Source organism: Diabrotica undecimpunctata, chromosome 5, assembly GCF_040954645.1.
Source record: "Diabrotica undecimpunctata isolate CICGRU chromosome 5, icDiaUnde3, whole genome shotgun sequence".
In the NCBI taxonomy this organism is placed as follows: Eukaryota; Metazoa; Arthropoda; class Insecta; order Coleoptera; family Chrysomelidae; genus Diabrotica; species Diabrotica undecimpunctata.
This window is the reverse complement of record NC_092807.1, coordinates 68,780,671-68,804,914: the sequence shown is the minus strand read 5'-3', so window position 1 is coordinate 68,804,914 and position 24,244 is coordinate 68,780,671. Positions and strand designations below refer to the sequence as shown.

At 30.4% G+C, this 24,244-nt stretch overlaps 1 protein-coding gene across 4 annotated transcripts in view; it reads right to left on the bottom strand.

The window, feature by feature from the left end:
• Positions 1–23,957, bottom strand: part of LOC140441373 (glycerol kinase 5) — a 261,311-nt gene extending 237,354 nt beyond the window's left edge. For 3 of the 4 annotated variants that reach the window (XM_072532059.1, XM_072532060.1, XM_072532062.1), the window contains exon 1: positions 23,699–23,957. In XM_072532059.1, the coding sequence (XP_072388160.1) occupies positions 23,699–23,809 (111 nt within the window). In that variant the 5' untranslated portion in view covers positions 23,810–23,957. The remainder of the gene's footprint in view (positions 1–23,698) is intronic. The other variant, XM_072532061.1, reaches the window with a different exon arrangement.
• Positions 23,958–24,244: the final 287 nt, after the last annotated feature.

The window sequence follows — 24,244 nt, the reverse complement described above, 5'->3', positions numbered from 1 at the left end:
ACGAAATAGAACTCAACTGAACGGTTTGCTGGCTGGATTCTTAAACTGAATAGGTATATTTTCGTTTTGGTGGATATTAAATTCAGTAGCTACTTTTTTATAGAGAATTGTAGTAAAGAGATATTAAATTTTTCTATTAAAATAATAAATAACTATTTAAACGTATAATTTTTTATTTATAATTATAAAATTTGTAATATTGTTTCCAAAGTTAAAAATTCGTATAGAAGAATAAAAAAAATAATAAAAATTTACACTTTTTACATTAGAATGAATAACTGAAAATCATTTGCAGTAACTAGTTTTTTGTAAAACAATTTTTAAAAAATTTTGAGGTAAATGGTTAACTACCGGTTTTTTAATAGGTAGATACTTGGGATTTGGTCCTTAGACTCTCTAAAAATTGAAAATCGCAAAGGGACATCTTCTTTTGATATTTACTGTTATATAGGAAATATGCATTCAGCAAGATGAGCTGAAAAATATGCACTTTTAACTTTTTTACCACCTTAGACTCTTATGTTCGCATGAATAGTAGCTCAGCATTTGTTCACTTATGTCTATACCACATTTATATTTATTATATTGAGCAATTAACTTAGGTTTCTCAGATACCAATCCTCTTCTTGACCTAGTTCTAACCAACTGATAACCAAATTCTGAATATATCATGTATAATGTCTCTTTTATCTCTGCACTTGGTCACACATATTCCTTCAGGAATGTAAATACTGACCACTTCACGTTTTTTTTAGTTTTTTTGACAAGTGAGGATTGTCTATTCGGTTATTTCTTAATATGGGCTATGAGCAATTGTCTAGTCAAGTCAACACTATTATAGAAGTTACCCATATCCTCGATTTTTCTAAATGACTTTGTGCAAATATTTCGTCAGAGTCAATCAGAGTCACTTCCAATATTCATTTAATCTACATCGTCCTCGCCAGATGCTTCTAACAATGATTGTAATTCAGCAGTGTTCAATCTACGTTTATGTTCATATCTAGCTTTTTTAAATGTCGAAGGCATATTATTTACATCCATTTTTTTATAAATACTATAACTCACTTTTACGGGGGTAATTAATAATAAAAACGTTCTACTAGAAACTATCAACTTACGACTTCCAATACTATAAGGACACTTGAGACACAATACGTTTTTACTCAATAATAGTTCCTGTATAAGTAAAATTGTTTTTTAATGTGCTTGATTAAAGCATACTAGACATATTGCAGTTTTGCCATCACATTCTTCAGAGTATGTTTTAACTTTTCTATCGGCCTTTCTACTAGTCATGCTTTTCTTCTTAAAATTTTGTAACATCTTGTACACTTTCTTCTCTTTGTATTATCTACATCGCTTTGCCTGAGATAGTATTTTTGGGTGTAACTGGTCGTGAGGGTTACAACATTTCTTTATTTGAAAATGCCTTCGCGGACTCCAGTCTGAAAGTCGAGGATAGGTTGTCGCTTTTTTTACGTTTTCTATTATTTAGCAACTAAGCATTGACTAATGCAGTATTAAATATTAATTCCACTGCCACTTTCCGGTACCACTTCAGAATTTTGCGTATTGGGCTTTGGTAAGAAGCCACTTGATCACTAAAATCAACACTCTTTTTCACCAAGTTATAATCGAGAATAGTTTGTGGTTTTAGTACTTGTGTATAATTTTTCTTTTCATTTGATTAAACCAAGATACAACTATTATGTTTAAATGTTGTAAGGATTAAAACTGGTCTTTTGTTGACCCATTTTATCACTTGTAAAATCAATAATGGGGTTAAGTTTCATCGTGAGTAACTGGTTTCAACTTTTTTAATCGAGATTTTGGTTTTACATGTTTTTATAGTAAAACATCTGCACATGAATAACTCGTTTCTTGAACAATGATTTCAATTCATCGACCAATATTCTAAAATAAGGTGTTTTTACGTCGTCCGGAATATTATAAACTGGTTCTCTTTCACAAAGCATTGGAAATATGGTTTACATTCTATATTTAGAAAAATCTTTTACTGCAATATTTGTTCGACCTAAACTAAATTAATACACAACAAATTAATCTATTTTTTTTATAGAAAACAGATTCCTGTCGGATTTTTATCAGTGTGGCATGAGTCACTGGTGTCTAGTATATCCGGACCTCTTATCGCATTACAAACATAATTCTCAATTAGCAGTGCGGTACAAGATACATTTAGGTCGTATAATCTTAAAGCCGTAATAAGACCATAAGACCGCATGTTATAAATAAATATATCCCTATAAGAATTATCTTGAAAGATGAAAAAAAAATACAATAAAAAAGTGCAATATTAAGTGTTATTTAAAAAATGGTAAGTCATTCGCGGGCATACAGTTAAAAACAAAAGTTTTCAGTGTTCTATTGCTTGATTATTATTATCTGATATTCTGAAAATGTTGACATTTTTTCCTGGTCTGATCTTCCTCAACTAACGTCATCTTTCTTAATTGGTGGGTTGTGTTGTTCAGGTCTCTTCAGAGATCTTCTTTAGACAATGTACTAATGTAGTATTCAAATATGGCATTGCGTGCATCATGTCGCGCTGATCTTAATTGTCTGATTAGTCGATTATATTTGTGTTCGTCATTAAGATTTCGGCTTCTTGGCCATCTACCTCTTGCTCTTCATTTTTCGACTATTAGTTGTATTATAAAATTGGGAGTGTTATTTGTGTTTTCTTGATTTGGAATTGTTAATCGTGTAGCTCCATATGAAATAGTTGAAGATGAAAACGGCAGCATATTCATCCATAAAAAATGGAAACGCGATAAAGATATCTGAAACAACTGTTTTATGTTATAAGAGATGAAATAGTCCGAAATTACCAAAACAGATGAACAGGGCACTATAAAGAGGAAGAAGAATTAGCTATGAAACAGCTTGAATGGGGAAAAGAAGTGAGCTTAGACCAAATACCAGCAGGAATTATTCAACTGAGGAAAAAACTTAAATGGATAACAATATTCACTCCATTTACAGAAAAGGCGGTGACCCGCAAAAATTTTAAGAACTTTACTAGCCTCCAGCCAACAATGTGGGTACACCCACATCTCAAAGTCTGTCAAGCGTCTAAGGATAGCCTCAGTTAGAGTCCACACTTCCACTCCATACAGCAGGACAGGAAAGATGTAGCAAGATGTCATTCGAACTCTAAGGTCAATGCTAAGATCGTGACTGCAAAGTACGTTTCTCATTTTTACAAAGGCAGCTCGGGCTTGTTCTATTCGGCTTTTAATTTCTGCGTTTGGATCCCAGCTCTTGATCTCTCATTGATATTACTGCCGAGATACACGAGTTCCTCTACTCTGTCCAGTGTGGCATCTCCGACTTTTATTCCGTTATCCTGTATATAATTATGTTTGCTAACTATCATATATTTAGTTTTCTTAACGTTGAGTTTTAATCCATACTGATCACAAGTCTGCTCTATTTTGTTCATTAGATTTTGAAGGTCTTCTCTGCGACTAGCAAACACTAAGGTATCGTCCGCATATCTAATATTGTTGACGGTTACTCCATTCACAATAATACCTTCGGTTGTCTCCATTAAGGCTCCTTAAATATTTCCTCCGAATATAAGTTAAAAAGTAAAGGCGACAATATACAGCCTTGTCTCACTCTTCTTTTTATATTTATTTCATCCGACAGTTCTTGTTCAACCTTTATTCTTGCCACTTGATGCCAGTATAGATTTGTAATTATTCGTAGATCTTTATCGTCCAATCCCGCTGTTTCCAATATTTCTAGCATTTTGTTATGTCGGACTTTGTCAAAAGCCTTTTGCTAGGCTACTCTATTTAATTTTTATATCTTATTGTATTCTATTAGTTAAATTCTATCATTTGAGGTACGAAACGTCACGATTGGACTAATAGGACCGCAGATACATAACTAAGGCGCTTTTGACAAGCTGATGTATTTTATTTTTCTATCTTATTGTATTAGATTGGTTAAATCCTGTCATTTGCAGTACTATACGTTAAGATTGGGCCACTAAAAACGAAGATACGTAACTAAGGCCCTTTTGACGTGATACTGTATTTGATTTCTATGTCATTGTATTCTATTGGTTAAGTGCTATTATTTGAGGTATCGTACGTCACAATTGGACTAATAGGACAGAAGATACATAACTAAGGCCCTTTTGACAAGCTGATGTATATTATTTTTCTATCTTATTGTATTAGATTGGTTAAATCCTGTCATTTGCGGTACTGTACGTTACGATTAGGCCACTAAAAACGAAGATACGTAACTAAGGCCCTTTTGACGTAATGCTGTATTTGATTTCTATGTCATTGTATTCTATTGGTTAGGTGCTATTATTTGAGGTATCGTACGTCACGATTGGACTAATAGGACCGAAGATACATAACTAAGGCCATTTTGGCATGCTACTTCATTTAATTTTTATACCTCATTGTATTTTATTTGTTCAATCTTTTCATTTGAGGTGCTGCACGTCATGATTGGACTAATAGAACTAAAGATAAACAACTAAGGCCTTTTTGACATTGTTCTGCATTTGATATTTCTATCCCATTGTATTCTTTATGTTAAATCCTATCATTAGAGGTACTATACGTCACGATTGGACTAATAGAACCGAAGATACGTGACTACGGCCCTTTTGACATGTTGCTGTATTTAATTTTTTTATTTCATTTCATTTCATATATATATATATATATATATATATATATATATATATATATATATATATATATATATTCTTAAATTTACTATTTCGTTGTGGGTAATATTATATTCAACAGCGATGCCAAATTTCTGATGCTAAAATGATTGACAATGAAAGTGGGATATACATTTTCATGTATATAATGGCAGCGAGTAAACGGTAAAACCCTGAACTAAATATATATAATATTTTCAGTGTACCATCATTTTAGACTTAAACATATATATATATATATATATATATATATATATATATATATATATATATATATATACCCGGTATTTAGGCGTTCCACGCCCTTCCGGTAGGGATCTATGGAGGAGTATCACCGAGCCGCAAGCCCTTATCTCTTGCCGTACTGCTCCACCATAGGCCGATCAGATACCAGTATATTCTAGACTAAGCCGCAGATTCATTTTAGAATTTTAAACGACTGCGTTAGCCTTTTTGTTTTCTGTTCACCGAGCCGGGGATGTGAACTGACATCTCTCGCATTGAAGCGAAGGAGAAGCCAGCCGCCCAGCCCGCTTGGCTATCCGATCGACAGACTTAAACATTTTCTGGAATAAACTTATATAACTCAGTAAGGGATAAAAAGAGAAAGCGGATATTTTAAAATACCAACACGGTATCAAAACTCTAATCAATGAGATGGTTAAAATTAAACAGGTACAGGAAAAAAGTTATTAAGGTCTTGTAAAGTAGCGTCGATATACAGATGCTACTTTGCAAGACGATGCTAAATTGATGGTAAAAGCATAATGTATCGATGCGAAAATGATAGTAGGATGTATATATACTAATTCTTTGAGAACCGCGATAAAAACCCTATATATTATATTATTAAAAATACTCATTGCTCATCATTCACAAACAATACATCATAACAATATATATATATATATATATATATATATATATATATATATATATATATATATATATATATATATATATATATAATATATATATATATAATATATATATATATATAATATATATATATATATATAATATATATATATATATATATATATATATATATATATATATATATATATATATTGTTATGATGTATTGTTTGTGAATGATGAGCAATGAGTATTTTTAATAATATAATATATAGGGTTTTTATCGCGGTTCTCAAAGAATTAGTTTGTAAGTACTTTTTTAAATTATCTTTATTATATCTATTATGAAACACACATATATATCTAACCTAGCCAATGTAAATTTAAAATAAACTATCTTTAAATTGAAATTCTTATAAAACTAATTAAATTCTATAGACAATGTAAAATTTAAAAAAAAAACTATCTTCAAAATTGAAATTGTTATGACACTAACTAAATTATATTAACAAAATTTTGTACCTTTCTGTCACTGAATGCCTAAATGAACTATATAGATTCTAATCACCACTCAATGTCTTCGTGCTTCTGCTTCGGTTATCCTTGTTTTTGTGAAATTACTTTTTCCAATTATCAGCTTCCACCAATTTAAAATATATTTCTTCTTAAGCATTTATAAACCACCAAGCAAACCAGAAAACAGCATTTATATTTATTCTTCTTTTCAGTATACCAATATCCAATCACCAAATATATTATATAATTTTAATTTTCAATTAATACTTCTTGCATTATCCAATCACCATTTATACATTACATAATTTTTAATCTTCAATAATATTTTCTTTATACTGTTTCTTAATCTTCATTTAACTCACTATATTGAACAATTGGACCTTCTGTCTGACTATAATTGATCTGACTTCTATTTCATGCTAACTCTAATTAACTTTCATACTAAACTGGACTCATAGTAACTGTAACTCATAACTGATTGACTAACTGAATGGACATCTTGAATCCAAATCACCGGGTATTTATATCTTTTTCCATGTTCCAGAATCATCTGGTAAGAAATCCTATTCGATTTTGTTCTATTTCTTCTATATGGATGTTCTCGAAAAAAGTATATGTTCGATCCACAGACATAACCATTATTCCAGAATGTTCCACCGTAAACAAAGGTCAAATTCTGCATTCTGGAGAATTCCTTAATTTTCTATTGATAATTTTGTTGACATTTAGGCTTTTCAGATCAGAATATACACTTAAATCAGTAACTTAACATTCTAATTTAATAAACTACACATTTTAAACAACATATTATTATAACCCCACTTTATATTCATAATAATTATTTAAAATGTCACTTGGAGAGTATGTACATCTGGTTGCCTAATCACATGGCTCACTTAAATATATTTACAACATTATAATTACTATAATAAAACTTTTTTTACACTTATTACATGCTAATTTCTTAAAAATGCCCTCACATAAATAATTTTTCTTAAATTCTCTAGTATATAACTTATTAAAATAACCAAATACTTTTTATATCTAATATTATCTAGTAGTGTAACTTATAAATTATTTTCTATAAACACCAATCATATCAATATATATATATATATATATATATATATATATATATATATATATATATATATATATATATATATATACTGTGATGATGTTTTATTTGTGAATATTTTAACTGTATTTATTTGTAACTATTTATATTTATATATATATATATATATATATATATATATATATATATATATATATATATATATATATATATATATATATATATATATATATATATATATATATATATATATATATATATATATATATATATATATATATATATATATAGGGTTTTTATCGCGGTTCTCAAAGAATTAGTTTGTAAGCACTTTTTGAAATTATCTTTATTGTATCTATTATAAAACACACATATATATCTAACATAACCAATGTAAAATTTAAAATAAACTATCTTTAAATTGAAATTCTTATGACACTAATTAAATTATATTAACAAAATTTGGTACCTTTCTGTCACTGAATGCCTAAATAAAACTGTTTCCCAAAATAAAGATTTTAATCACCACTCAATGTCTTCGTTCTCAGCCTTGGTTGTCCTTGTTTTTGTGAAATTACTTTTTCCAATTATCAGCTTCCACCAATTTAAAATATTTTTCTTCTTAATAGCATTTATATTTATTCTTCTTTTTAATATACCAATACCGAATCACCATATAACTATTATAATTTTAATTTCTTCTAATCTCCATTGGCCATATAACCATTATAATTTGATTTATACTAATCTCCAATCAATATTCTTCTAATATACTTTCCAATACTATATAATTTTAGTACTAAATCACTGATTATTGCATACTTTATACTTTCTTCCTAATTCTGACTGACTTAATGACTTTATACTGACTTCATGCTGACTGACTGACCATCTTGAATCCAAATCACCGAGTATTTATATCTTTTCAATGTTCCAGAATCATCTGGCAAGAAATCATATTCGAATTGTTCTATTTCGTACATATATGAATGTTCTCGAATTTTAGGCTTTTCAGATCAGAATATAAACTTATATGTAAATTAAACACCCCAAATCAATAAATTACACTATTTCAAATCCGTAACTATATGTAAACTAAACATCTTAAAATAACAAATAACCCCACTTTACATTCGCAACCATTATCCAACTGTCACTTTCAGAGTATATTTGGTTGCCTATGCACATGGCTCACTTAAATAGATCATAATTATTAAAAAAAACTTTTTACACTTATTATATGCTAATTTCTTAAGAATACCCTCATATAAATAATTTTTATAATATTCCCTAGTATATAACTTATTAAAATAACCAAATACTTTTTATATCTAATATTATCTAGTGTCAATATCATCTCAATACCCCAAAAATTAATTTTAAAATAAATAATTCACATATTATTTCTTTTAAATATTAATTTTCTTATCCACACACATTCGTAAATATAATAAATTAAATAATTCAATTTCTTATTTAAAATTGCTCTATTAAGTAGGCCTATGTTTCCATGTCTACGTCAAATTGTCATGTCAAATGGAAGTTTGTGTGTTTACATTTTACAATGAATAAAGATAATCTAAGTGTCTATATTGTGTTATGTTTATTTATAGACAAAATATAGGAATTCCTTCAATTTATTTTCCATCTTTCCGTTCAAAAGACTCTCATCCATATGAATGGTAAGTTTTACACTTTTCATATTATTTTTAGAAAGACATTTATAGAATCAATTCTGTATCTAACCCCAAATTATGATTTTTAGGGCACAAACAATTTCCATATGTATAAGATCATCAAGTATGATGTCAAATTGATTCACAACAATGAAATCTACCATCTATTTAACAAATCAAGTCTATTGAATAAAGTGGATCTAGTGAACTGTTAGTGGTTTTATTATTTACTGCTATCAGTGTTAAAAGTATAGAAGACATTATTCAATCTCTTCATAATATTTAAAAATGTCATTGATATGAAAAATCCCTCTAAGTCTTTTATCTGCATCTATCAACACATTATTTAGTCCATTCTGATTTTCGATTCTGTATGGACCTTCAAACATTGGTTGCAATTTCTTACAACGGTTTCCTCTAACATTACTCTTTCTAAGTGAACTAATTAACACTTTGTCTCATTTTTGAAATGTGATTGGTTTTTTTAATTTTTCGATTTTGTCTTCTGATATATTTTTCAGCTTTCCTCCTAATTCGGTTATTCACTTTCTGCATTACTTGTTCTAACATATCATGATTATATTCACTAATCCATTTTCTGTTTCCTTTATGGCCAAACATTAAATATTCTGGTACTTCCTCTGTATTTAAATTATGTGTATTATTTAAAAAATATTCTACTTGTGGTATATGTTGCTGCCATGTCTCATGTTGATCCTGACATACTATCCTTAAATATTTTATAACTTCTTTAATATATCTTTCTGCAGGATTTGCCTGAGGATGTCTGATACTTGTAAAATGAATGTTGATTCCATTTTTCTCACAAAATGCCCGAAATTTTTGGTTGTTAAAATATGTAGCATTATCTATTATGCAATTTCTAAATGGTCCTATTTCTTCGAAAAATTGATTAATATATAATTTCAATGTTTTAACATTTGTTCTTGAGCAGAGATATAGTTTAATAAATTTTGTATATAAATCAACTATCACTAGTATATGCTTTTTTCCTGTTGGACTTGGAACTAAATTTGAGATGAAATCCATGGAAACTGTATTTAGTTTTTCATATACAACATTAGATCTATATGTGTTCTGGTTTTTGAAATTCTTTTCTTTGTTTATTTGACATATTTGGCATTGAGTAGTAATTTCTTTTGCTATACTAATATCATTCTTTGCAAAATAATTGTCCCTAAATAGCATCCATAGCTTTCTTGAACCAATATGCATGTAATTGTTATGTAAATTTTTCAATATTTTCCTTGCCAAAGTTCCAGTTATTATATACACTTCTATGCCATTTATTATTTTATAATAAACTCCATCTTTCTTAAGGACTTTTTGTTTTTCACTCAAATTGATCTGATCTCTTATGATTTCTTCTTTAGAATATAATCCAGTGCTTTCTACTAACTGATTTAATCCAATTTTTATTGTTCGCTGCCCTTTTTGTGATGTATTTTCTAACCTTGACAAAGCATATGCCACTATGTTGGATTTTCCAGAAATGTATTTGATTTCAAAGCTATATTCACTCAGTATTAGACTCCATCGATGTACTCTACTGTTTCCATATTTGTTATTTAATATAAATGTTAAAGCTTGGTGATCTGTTTCTATAGTAAATTCATTACCCAACAAATAAAATCTTAATTTCATGACACAGTGTATGATACTTGCTAGTTCTAATTCTGAAACTGAGTAACCCTTTTCATGTGGCTTTGTAATTCTTGAAATGAATTGTATTGGGTATTCGACCCCATCATGTATTTGTAATAATACCCCTGAAAATCTCTCTATTAATGCATCTGTTCTTAATATGAATGGCTTTGTGTAGTCAGGATGGTATATTTTTAAATTTGACAGAAAAATGTTTTCGATTTTTTAAAATGCTAGTTCTCTTCTCTGATCCCATCTTCATTTTACACCTTTCCTCAGCAGTTCAAGTAATGGAATTTATTTTATACTTAGATCTGGTATGATCCTTTTATAATAATTAATTATTCCAGTAAATCCTCTTTAGGTTCTTAGATTGTGTGGTGTTTTATATTCCTGAATGACCTGTGTCCGTTCTGGATCCATTTCGATTCCCTTAGTGTTAATTTTATAACCTAGATATATTACTTCTTTTTGAAAAAATGTACATTTTTCTTGATTTATTTTTAGTCCAACTTTGTCTAATCTGTTGATTATAATTTTTAGGTGTTTCTCATGATCTTCAGCCGTTTTAGAAAAAATTAATATATCATCAATGTAGTGAATTACAAAATGTTCATATTGATCCAAAATATCATGAAGACATCTACATAGAGCACTGCAAAATGATTGAAGTCCAAATGGTACTACTTTGAATTGATATACTACTCCATCTATCTGAAATCCCGTATACTGTCTACTTTTTCTTTCTAGAGGTATTAACCAGAAACTATGCTGTAAATCGATTGTAGTGAAAAATGACATTCCTGTAATTCTTCCTAGTATTCCATGTATACTCATTGGTGCTTCAAATTGCTTTTCAGTAATCTTGTTAATATTCCTTGCATCCAAACATAACCTGACTTCACCTGATCTTTTAGGTACTACTACTATAGGGTTTATGAAATGTGTATCTGCCTTCTCGATGATTCCATCTTCTAACATATTATTAATCGTTCTGTTCACTTCTTCTCTGTATTTATATGGTATTGGGTATGATTTTGTTTTTAAATCTTTTTCTTCTTTAACTTTTATATTATGGATATAATTGTGTGCAATTCTATTTTCTTTATTGACAAGTCCCTTGTGTTGCTGCAATATGGAAACGACTATTGATTTATATTCTTCAGGGCAATTAACTTTTATCACATCTTCTTTACAAATAAAATTATTTTTCATTATGTACTCATTATTCCTTGCTTCCAATTTTACACCTCGTAGGCATCCATCTGCTTAAAATTTCCATTCCTTAAATATTCACTACAATTATTCTTTACATTCTTTTGGGACATTTCCCTATCATCAAAATACATTTCTTCTTCATAAATATCATTATTTTCTTTTAATAATATCCTATCAACTCTTATTCCTTCTTCCAACTCATCTTTCTGCATAAATTTAATTATTTGCCCTTCCAAAGTTACTATTTTTTCTTCAAAATCTATCTTTACTTTCTTCTTTTCCAATTCGTCATTTCCCATTAATATATCAACACATAAATTCTTGACAACAAATCCTTGCATATTAATTTCTTTATTAAGAATATTAATTTTAAAATTGGCTAGTTTATTAATTTCGCCCAACTTCCTATTATTTGCACCAACAATTTTAATTTTTGGAATCTTTATTATATCTGATAGTTTTAATGTATTAAAAATAAAATTCTCCGAGACTAAAGTACTTTCTGAACCAGTATCTATCATAACCTTAATCATTTTATTTTTGGCCATAGTATTTATATAAATTAAATTAATAGATTCAATAATTTTATCTTCATCTAAAGAAATAAATTCAGAAGGTTTTTCATAATAGCAATGGCCCAACTTGTAATTCAGAAAGTTTACTTTTTTAGAACAAAATTTTGATTGTTAGAATTGTCAGATTGTGTCTGACCACTTGGATCTGATGTCCTATGTCTTTCCCTACTATGACTTCTCATATTTTCTTGCCTTGTACTATTTCGTTCCCTGTCTTCGCAGCTTCTATTCCTTCGTACACAATTTACCTGTCTGTTATAGTTAGGTCGCTCTGTATTTCTTCTATTGTTAAAATCTTGTCTATTATAATTAGTATTGTTATTAAAATTTTGTCTATTATAACTACACTTGAGTGCAAAATAATCGACTCAAAGGCGATATTTGAGATTACACCTTCTGTTTTAATGTAAGAAGTATGAAAATAAAAAAATGTAATGTGCAAACAATAACTTTATTATTGAACTTACAAAAACTGCTATTGCATTATTTGAAAAACGCATTATAAAAACAATATGCAAAACAAACAGAATTTTCTAAATATTCGTCAATGGAACTAACGCAAGGAAGACGTTATGAACAGAGAAATCATTAATTACAACATGAATTTCTTAATTATTTAGTATTTGATATTACCACCCCTACTCTTAATTACATTTTCCAATCGATTTTGCATGGATCGGATGACTTTTCTAATAAATTTATGAGGCATAGCTTCCCATTCATCATCGAGCGCAGCTCTCATTTCTATTATGCTCCTTGGTGCATGATTTCTGTCTCGAACCCTTCGTTTAAGCTCATTCCAAACATGATCTATTGGATTTATGTCCGGGCTTAATGCAGTCTAATTTATTGTAGGTATACCGATCTCAGATAGATAGGTGGTGGTGACTCGTGCGATATGGCATCGTGCATTATCGTGCATTAAAATAAAGGCATCGCCAATAAATCCCGCGTGTGAAACCACATGTTCCTCCAAAATGTCTCTGAGGTTACGATGCGCCATTAAACCTCCTCCACGTCCTCCACCAGGCACGAAAAACAACTCGGTTTTACCATCCATAGAACTGCCTGCCCAAAACATATAAGGACCGCCTTCATGACACAATTTCTCGTATACAAAATTTAGCAAATCGCTCTCTGGCCATCCATAGACTCGACGCCTCTTGTCGTTGCCATGTAGGCAGATCCTACTTTCATCGAAGAATAATACCTGACTCCATTGATAGTCGTTCCAATCCAGATGTTCGCTAGAAAATTCTAATTGCCTTTGCTTCTGGACTGCAGTTAGATTGGGACCCGTAGCTGCCCTTTTTGGTATCAAGTTGGCTGCCTTTAATCTCCTTCTGACTGTCCAAACGCTGGTCACTACACCTCGGACCTCTCTAAGCTCTTCTTTGAGTTAAGCACCACTCAAATGTCGATTTCTCAGGGATTTCGATACAAGAAATCGATCATCTCTCTCCGTTGTGATTAGTTTACGGCCTCCTCCTTGTCAACGGATATACTTAACGGTATTTTGGTACCGACGCTCGGGACACAGCAGATTGGCTTAAATTTAGTCGATTTGCCACGGCCCTCTGGCTCAGGCCTTCTCTCAATAATGCTACTGCTTAAGTTGCGTTGACGGATGTGGTATCCATTTGTAATGCAGTTGCGAACTTAAGTGACTGATGTATTAGTGGGTTGGTATGGAAAATGATGTGTACGATGTTAACCGAACACGTTAAGTCGGTGCGTGTCGATTTCAATGAGTCAAATTCTGATCCCCTCTCTACGTGTTGCATTATTTTATTTGTAATGCGTCATCTAATTCACCAAAAAACAAAATTTTTTTAAAACTCAATAATGAGGTTAATGATTGTACACTACATATTTTTAAATTTACACTTTTTAGATTAAAACAGGAGACGTACTTTCGCAAAATAATTTTGAGTCGATTATTTTGCACTCAAGTGTAGTATTGTTATTAAAATTCTGTCTATTTTGATTATTGTTATTATTATTAAAATTTTGTAAATTATCACCATATCTATTATTATTATATGATTGTCTATATTGTTGATTATCATTCTTATTATATTGAAAGTTATTATTGTTTTTTCTATTGTTGTTATTATTACTTGTCATATTACCTCTTTGTATTCTTTGAATAAAATTAATAAAACTCTCTATTGTTTGAATATTTTGTACAGCTACTGTTTGCACAACATCGGCATCAAAATGTCTAGATACATTTAAGACTGTTTCATCCTCTCTTAGTGGTGGTTCTAAATATTTTGCAACCGTTATCAGTTTTAATGCATAATCTACCATATTTGATCTTAAATTGTGATTATACTTTCCAAAATATAGAACTTCCCTAAATTTAGCTTGCTCTAATTCACCCCAATAATAGTTTAAAAATTTATTTTCAAATGTTTGAAAATTATCTAAATCATTTTCAATACTGGCAAACCAAGTTGCCGCATTATCACTAGTGTCATTCTAATATAATCTTTAATATCATTAATATTATTCACTAATCTTAATTTATGTTTTAAACTATTTATGTATTTCTAGGATGCAAATTTTTTTTATTACCAGAGAATTTAATCCCAGTCTCATTTGTTAAATTTAAATAAGGTCTCCCTATGTCTCTCATTTGTGAAATATCATCTATTCTCTGTTCCACATTTCTTATTTGATTATTATTTATTTGGATATTTTGTTGCATATATTCTAATTTTTCTTCTGCCTTTCTCCTGTCTTCGTTAATTTTTACTTCTAAGTTACATTTTTGCAACTCTATTTTCTGTTCTATCTATCTTATTATCTTGAATAATCCTATTTACTTCTGTCCTCTCATTTTCTATTCTTTTCTTGTAGTCATGCCGTATATTTTTTATTTCATTTGCTACTTTTTTCTCTGCAGCTTCAAGTTTTTTATCCATTTGTTTTTCTATTTGTTTTACAATTTTATTATTATTATCTTCTATTTTCTTTTCTAATTTTCTATAATTCTCTTCCAATTTCTGTTTCATTTTTTTCATGTCTTCTTTGACTTCTTTTGAATTCTCTTCAATTTTTTTCATGTCTTCTTTGATTTCTTTTGAATTCTCTTCCATTTTTTTCATGTCTTCTTTGATTTATTTTGAATTCTCTTCCATTTTTTTCATATTCTCTTCCATTGTCTTGTTCATCTGCATCATTAGTTTTGTTCGCGGAGATAGTCCCTAACTGGTTTCTGACTGATTCGCATGCGCAGTTCTGCTTTCGAGCGTTCGCGGTGTTAAAAATCCGGGACTTTGACAAAGAGTTCGATGTTCGCGGAGTGTTTGTAACTGGTTCATGATCAGTCCATTTGGTTCATGGATTAAAGTGTGGATTTTTAGTTAGCGCAAGCGCTATAGAAACTGTAAATTGTCAGATTTTTTTTGGTCAATCGTTAGTGTTAATACTAGCTAGCTAACCTATTATTTATTTTGTTAAGATATGGCAATAGAATCTTTACGTTCTTTATCTTTAAATAAATGTAACTAAAACTTTCATCTTTTTAGCGATATTGTTATTTACAGATGAGCGATCATTTTACATCCAGCGATGAGGATTTAGAAGAAATTCTGGACGTTCAGGGTCATTGATATAAATGATTATCGTCTCCATAGACATCGTTCTGTCTTACTACACTAGTACCAAAGAATATATATATATATATATATATATATATATATATATATATATATATATATATATATATATATATATATATATATATTACTTAAATTCTGTAAGTGTTTATGTATAGTGTATATTGTTCATAATATAATTAAAAAAGAAAATCTAAAATATTATTTCCCTATACTGGGATTTAATTTTATTCGGTTTTACCAATGAACCTTAACGACTTAAAGATTCAAAAGAAATACTTGAATTGTCAGCACATGCGTTCTGGCTAAAACAGAACGTCACATTTAAACTTTCTAACAATCAAAAATTTAGTTAATGCCGACAATGCAAAGAATTACCTCCTTTTAAATGTAGTTACATTGGGTTTTTCGATTAACCTTGGGTAAACCTTTGCGATTTAAGTTCAAAGCTACCATACATTTCCAGCGTTAAAAAAACTTTTTTTGCACATAGTAACAAAAAACACCACTATGTTGTTACTAGCAAAGTTTTTTAATATTCTAACTCTACAATTCTAAGTTACGGTAAGATCAATAGTGTTTTTAATAGATAATATATGGTAGCTAATTATAATTTATTCTCTTTCAGCCCTGAAGAAGCCAAATTAATTCTCTTTGGCGAAAACCCAATATTTAAGAGTTTACTATTTAATTTATCTGCAAAGATTAAATTTCTTTTCTATATATATATATATATATATATATATATATATATATATATATATATATATATATATATATATATATATATATATATATATATATATATATATATATATATATATATATATAGCGGAACTTTCGTTGTGTGAGGCAGTCTGAAAATATAATCGAGTCGAGTTTTTAAATGTTACGCGCGTATTTTCCGGGATAAATAAATTGTAATAAATGTTGTAAATAAATTATATAATTATAGTGTGAAATAAATTAGTTATATCGTACAAATAAAGACTTTAAATAAACTAAGTGTTTATTTAAATAAATATTTAATAATAAATAAAGTTAATAAAATAGACTAATAAACTCAGTTCAATACTTTCAAAAGATTGGCAGTAACAAAATGTAATAGCTGTGTTTTTTTTTTAGACTTAAAGATGGCATTGGAAACAATTATTGATATAAATATTCTTTTGACTACATTATGAGGATATATTTATGCTAGTGGGCTGAACTGGTTAACAGGCTTTTAGTTAAGAAATGATAAAAAGAAAAATAAATGATATTATTTCTCCTATATAACTGATATTTGGTCCCACACGCAGTGTCTCAGAGCCACTTCTCTTTATTCTATATCTACATGATATAGCTCGTTTCATTGACAGCAACTTCATATTATTATATCATATCTATTTTCCGATGATACCATGATTGCATCTTTTGAAAATATTTTGGTGACTACCATGGATTTAATGCTCATCTTGATCAAATTTATAAATATTTTAATTATTTATCAATACATTTATAAATATCGTAATATATTCAAGGTCAGTAAAACGGAAACATTGCTAATTAGTACCAAATATTTGGTGGCGAGCATAGCTCAGTGGTTAGGTTACTGGCTTAACAAGCTGGAGGGCCCAAGTTTGATTCCCTGCACCAACAAATGTTTCAATTTCTGATTTAACAGAAGTGAAGTGAAAAAGAGTGATTTCCCTTCCTGTCACCGACCAGATCTGAATTGGATACCACACCTTATAAACGAAAAGAATGCCTTTGAGTATTTTTCAATTATCGAGGCCTCACGACTAGCGAACAAACTGTCTAAAACAGTAAAAGATATCCCAAACACCCATAAGAGTATAAAGTATATAACATCCCGGTTAAAGAAGACCTCACTTAATTTCAAAAAAGACCTAGTCATGAACTTGCTCAATAAACACAAATACGAGCCAGAAAAGAATCAGTAAATTAGATAATATTAACATCTATGAAACCTGTGAAGAAACTACTAACCTGATATGGGATGATAAGGTGTACCAAAGGATCAATGTAGTTATCGGAAATCCTATTACCACTCATCAATTAGCATATATGTGTCCACTGCTGAACGTAGGCCTCCCGTAAAATTTTCCACCTATTTCTATCTTGAGCATCTTGCATCCAGTTTGTGGTGATGCGCTTGATGACATAAATGACATGACACAAACTAGATATTACCACTGGCAACATCATTAAGGTTGTCATGGTAGAACCAAACGACCCTCAAATGGGCAACAGTATTCAGAGGCTATAAAGGAATAAATACCCAGATTTCGTAGAACTTGAGAAGGGCTTCATCATTATCATCATCATCTTTGGCTCAACAATCCTCTATGGATGCGTGGCTTGCTCTAAGATTCGCCGCCATTCTGTCAAGTTTCTGGCAACGTGCTGCCATCTTCTGATCTGCAGTATCAATAAGTCTGTCTTAACGCCATCTAACCACCTAATTCGCGGTCGGTCCCTGTTTCTTCTTCCTAAAGGTGTTCCTGTCGTTAGCTTTTTAGCAATCATATTGTCCGTACACTCGCTTAGGAGCACAAAAGAGGAAATGCTTCTCACATGGAGAAAGACCAAGCAGCACTACAAAAAATAAAAACTTCCCATGGAACAACAGAGAATGGTCTCAAAGCATTCCAAATAGGAGAAGAGAGTAAAACTGAAATCATACATAAAGAGGCATGGCAGAAGATGCCACGATGGAGGAGGTTATTGAGGCCTTCTAAGAACAAATAGGTAAGTAGGAAGACCCGTACAATATAGGTAAGCTGCGACCACTGAGGGGCAACACTCTTGCTGCAACAATTGTCATTCCAGCAAAAGCTGCTTAAGGACTCAGAGCTACGGTATGTAGGTGCAGAGTGGAGAAATGGTTAAAAATAAAAATGTATAGCAGATGTTGGGAATATACGCATGACACCGATAAATGCCGAGGCTCTGATAGGAGCAGCATGTGTTACCGCTGCAGTAAATCTGAGCATGAAGCAGATAAGTGTCAAGAGGAAGAAAGGTGCATCCTCTGCAATGACGTATGGATTGAAGTCTTAAGGTTTGCCAGATATAAAGATCTGATTACAAGAGCTCAAAGAAAGCCACTTCTTCCTGGCCTACAATCCTGGAAAGAGGAATGGAACTTAATGTTAAAAAGTGTCATTTAATGGTTTTTGGTCGGAATAAAACTCCTACAAATCATATCTATACTATTAATTCCAGCTTATCCTACATCTCCCACATCTCATCTGTTGTCTTAAAATCACTTTAACTTTTAGGGTTTATCAAACGTTGTGCTAAAAGACTTTCTAAATATCCCATCCATAAAAGTTTTGTTCATCTCGAAATTTTGTCACATATAGAACACCAAGGTTTGCTAATCATTATTCCCAAAGGTTGAATTGTTATAGTATTCCAAAAGAATTTAAAGCTCAGCTTAAGAACTGTGTGTGATAGCTTGATGTCCTTGTGTTTTGTACATTCCTTGTTAATGTTTGTTATTTACTGTTCCTACTTTTATTTTTTGTATGATTAAAATTTTTAAATTTAATTTAAGTAGGTTACATTAAGAATCGTCTGTAATTTATCAATAATGTTTACATTGTATTTTAATTGGGCGATTGCCCGTTGATAAATAAATAAATAAGAGTATCCTGGAGTACATCTACGATTGTCTTACAGGTGATTACGGGTACACTCCCCGTTCACCTCCTAGTGAAAGAAAGAGCCATCCTATATAATAGTGGCAACAGTCACCTGATACTGGTAAGAGATGAAATTAGAAACCAAATACTTCATGGATGGCAATCTGAATGGAAAAGGCACAATGGACAAAAATGCTAATACCTGATGAAAGAGCACGGTATAAATGTAGGTTCATAGGAATAAATTATTTCTTCGCACAATTCCTGACCGGACACGGTTCTTTTAGGTCATAGACATACAAAATTAAAAAAACAAACGACAAAATCTGCATGGAATGTGATGCGACTGATGTCGCGGAAGATTGTATTTTCTTACTGTCTTATGAACTAACCTTAGTAACATTCCAATGTTATAGTTTGAATGAATCAAACAGTATTTGGGTGCTCTTTCCAGATCTCTTTAGAAGATACTCAACTCAACTAAACAAAAAAAGGCAGTGTCTTAGAGCCACTTCTCTTTATTCTATATATACATGACATATACTATAATTCCACTATTTGGAAGAGTGATTTCATCGTTTGAAGGCAGAGAAGTGGGGAAAGACGTATGAAAATCCAGAGGCGTACACTCACTTTTATTTCAACGTTAATTATATTATATTTTTTAAATATTATTTGTTATAAATAGGCCACAATATAAATTTATTTACAGTTTTTTACTGACGTTTCGATCTCTATATCCTAAGACCGTTTTCAAAGATATACACGATAGTTACATTTATTTTATTTGTTTATTATTATATATTTATATAATATTATTTATATAATATTATTTATATAATCTCATATTATTTATTTTCTTTTTTTTTCTAACTTTAAAAAGGTCTCTGGCATAGAGATCGAAACATCAGTAAATTTTTTTTTTTTATTTATTTAATTAATTTTTTTTATTTATTTAAATTAACCATGTAAATAGATATATTGTGGCTTATTTTCAAAACTCTCCCTAAAAATACAGAATTCCACAAGCAAAAAGTTATAAAAAATAAATATATCTATCATTTATATGTTTGAAAACAGTCTCTTTATAGAGATCTAAACGTCAGCAAATTAAACATTTGAATATATTTTGTGGCTTATTCCCTACATTCCCCTAAAAATACAGAATGTCATAAGCAAAAAGCTATAATTGATGGATTCGACCATTGCTTGCTGGAAATTCATTTTATGTAACAATAAAACACTTTATAGTCTTTAACCAACTTGAGACAAACATTTCTCCCCTCCTCAACCTATTTCGTTAAAGACTATAATGTGTAAATGCATACCAAAAATAGATCACTTAAAAGGTACTCTGCCGAAACAGCTGTAGTGATAAGATTTTATAATAAATTTTGTGGAAGTTTCGAAAACAAAGTTTTCAGTGTTTTATTGTTACAAAAAGCTATAAAAAAACAAATAAATTTGCAGAAAGCTTATTAATGCTACCCGGCTGTCGCGGAAGTTACGCTAAAACGTCTATTGACGTGACCTGACCAGGTTCTAATTTTAAGATTCTCTTAAACCAGCGCTCAAATGCTTCGGAAGTCATTTCTTCATGATAATCTCCTGTTTTTCTTGACTCATATTGAAGCAAACCATCATCAAGGAACCCTATATCACTTCCTATATGGATAATGATTAAATGTTGTCCCTTTCCTGATGGAGCTTTTAATCCTGTAAAGCAGCCTTCTATAAATGCTTCGCGTTTGACTTTGACATTTAAATCTAGCCAATCTTTTCCAAACTGTATGACCTTCATATTCAGGTTGCATCCAAATAATATGTTTTCCGTTCAATGCTGCGAAGTGTGCGTATTTCTTTAAAATAATTTCTTCTCCACACAATTTCTTTTTTTTTTTTAATAACACACTTTTTCTGTTTTTACATATCGAAAGTTCATTTCACGTATAGTTCTGATTAATACTCTACGAGATATCTTGGGTAAAAAGTAAATGTTTTCGAGCCCTTGAAAATTTTTTTCAGTGTTATAATAAAATAAAATGTCTTGTCTCGTCATCCAAAACAATGTTTTTTCTACCTCTAGTTTTACATTTTATTTGCTTTTTATTTTCCGATGTATTTTTAGGCACATGATAAATACAGCTAATGGATACTTTTGTTAAACTGCTACAAATATCGACCGCCTGGCTAATATTTGATGCCATTTTTCTGCATCATGCAATTCAATCCCTTCATATCGTATCACTACCTTCTCTTCTGACGTTAACATTTTGCTGTCTTCTCTGGGAACAACTCGGTTGTTCGTCCATTATATTTTAATAATCACAGAATATAATTAAAAATTTACTATAAAACGACAAACTGCAATAACACTAGGATTATCACCACAAACTTCAAGCGCAAAAAATATAATCACAAAAGGCAACAGAAGCACTCCCGCCAGCACCGCCTATGTAAATGAACGTTTCTTGCTTCGGCAGGTGCGGTAGTATTACCGCTACGATGCTTTACAAATTCCCAAGTTGCCAAGTTCTTGAAACGGAATGGGGATAATATGTAACATATAAATTTTTATTTTATAAACTTAAATATGTAACAAAACTGAACATGTAAATAAAATTTATTTCAATACAATTTTGTGCTCAATTTTTACTATTGAAAAACTCAATTTTTTGGAATTTTTGTCGGTAATAATCGCTACGTCAAAGAATTCAGGTTTGTATGACCATAAATGCTACTTGTGAACAAGAATCGGCTACACTGTACGGCATCTTGTGGTTATGTCTGCTGCAGAGAACCACAAATAAATGTACTAATTGTACATTCTATGATTTCTGATGAGAAAACGCAAATTAAACGGGTAGTTTTCAGGGGCCGGTGAGTACATTTAAATTTAAGGAGATACAGCATTTAAAAGATGAAATCACTCTTCCAAATAGTGAAATTTTACTATAGCTCGTTTTATTGACAGCAACTTCATTTTATTATATCATATCTATTTTCTGATGATACCATGATTACATGTTTTGAAAATAATTTGGTGACTACCATAGATTGAATGCTCATCTTGGGCCCTCCAGCTTAACAAGCTGGAGAGCCCAAGTTTGATTCCCTGCACCAACAAATGTTTCAATTTCTAATTTAACTGAGTCACCACTGTGCTTTGGAAGGCATGTAAAACTGTCAGTCATTGCCATGTAAGTTGTCATTAAGTCATGTTAGGGGCGCTTATGTCACCTTAAAACCCTAAAAAAAGTAAAGTTCATGCACCTTCTGGCTAAGGTCCGACAGCTTTACGTGCCCTCTGAAGCATGGTGGCAGCTCAGTTAAATTAGACATTGAAAATTTTGTTGGTGCCGGAGTGCCTTAAAACCCTAACAACACTAGATCTAGCCAAAAGGTTACACAAACTTTCTCCCGAATATAAGTATTTCGAAATATTTCAGAATAAATATAAATTAAATTAATTTGAAAATCAATTAGAGTTTCTAGTTTATTTATCTGGTTTATTAACATTTAATGATCACTTAAGCTACATTTTAAAGAAGATATCCAAAAAGTTTTATTTTTTTTTTTTCTAGAATATCAAAAGATCCGTCAATGCAGTCTAGAGCCACTTTGTTTAAATTGTTTAAATCAGTAAATCAACCTCACTTTTACTGCTATGCGTCTATTCTGTATCTCTTCAACATAAATCAAACTTCTCAATTACAGAAAATACAAAATAATAAAATGAGAAATTTTTTAAGGGTTCCCATAACTACCCCCATAATATTTAGGTTGAAGTGTTTACAGTAGAGATTATTTTACTTGTGTCTGGACTTCATATAATAAAATGACAACTAATTTAGGCCCACAAATTTTATGAGCATAACTTCGCAAGTGCATAATTGAGGCACTAATACTCTTCAGTTGCTAAAATTTAATCTTTATAACGGAAATGCTAAGGGTAAAGGGAGACGGTAAATATAAGCTGAAATTTGAATTATTTGTTAATTATAAAACTCTCTACCTACATATTTATTAAAATAAAAATAATATTTAAAAAAAAAAGCTACTGATATTTTGCTTTGAGAATCGACAAAACTTTGAATACAAACAAACTTACTAAATGCGAAGCAAATCCAATAGATCTTGCTGAAGAATTGATAATGTGGCATTTAATTGTTGTTGTTCCTACATCTAATGCCGCTATATATCCTTTTGAATCTCCTGACATCTTTTCAGCTCAGCCTATATCTAAAAAATAATGGCATGGCAACGAAATTCAACCTTTGCTTGAATCGTCATAAATGATTAATTATTCATATAATTGTATTTTCATATTAATGTTACTTGTTATTGTTACTCTATTTGAAAGGTTAAATATATTCTTCTTCTTCCATTCATTTGTTTGGCCTTAGCTACCCAAGGCTATCCGACCAGGATCTGTGTATTTATACTGATTGTTCAAGAGCTGTACCTTATGCATCGAGCTTTTGCTCGATGACCTTATGGCACAAAATAAATAACAATCAGAAATGCCCACTCTCAAATGCCGCCTTTCAAGTGTATCAGCCCGCGACCGCCATATTTTAAACGGAAACACAGACTCGAATTGAGAAATTTGTGACAAGCTACGACAGAACCATAATTTAAATTTTTAGAGATTAAT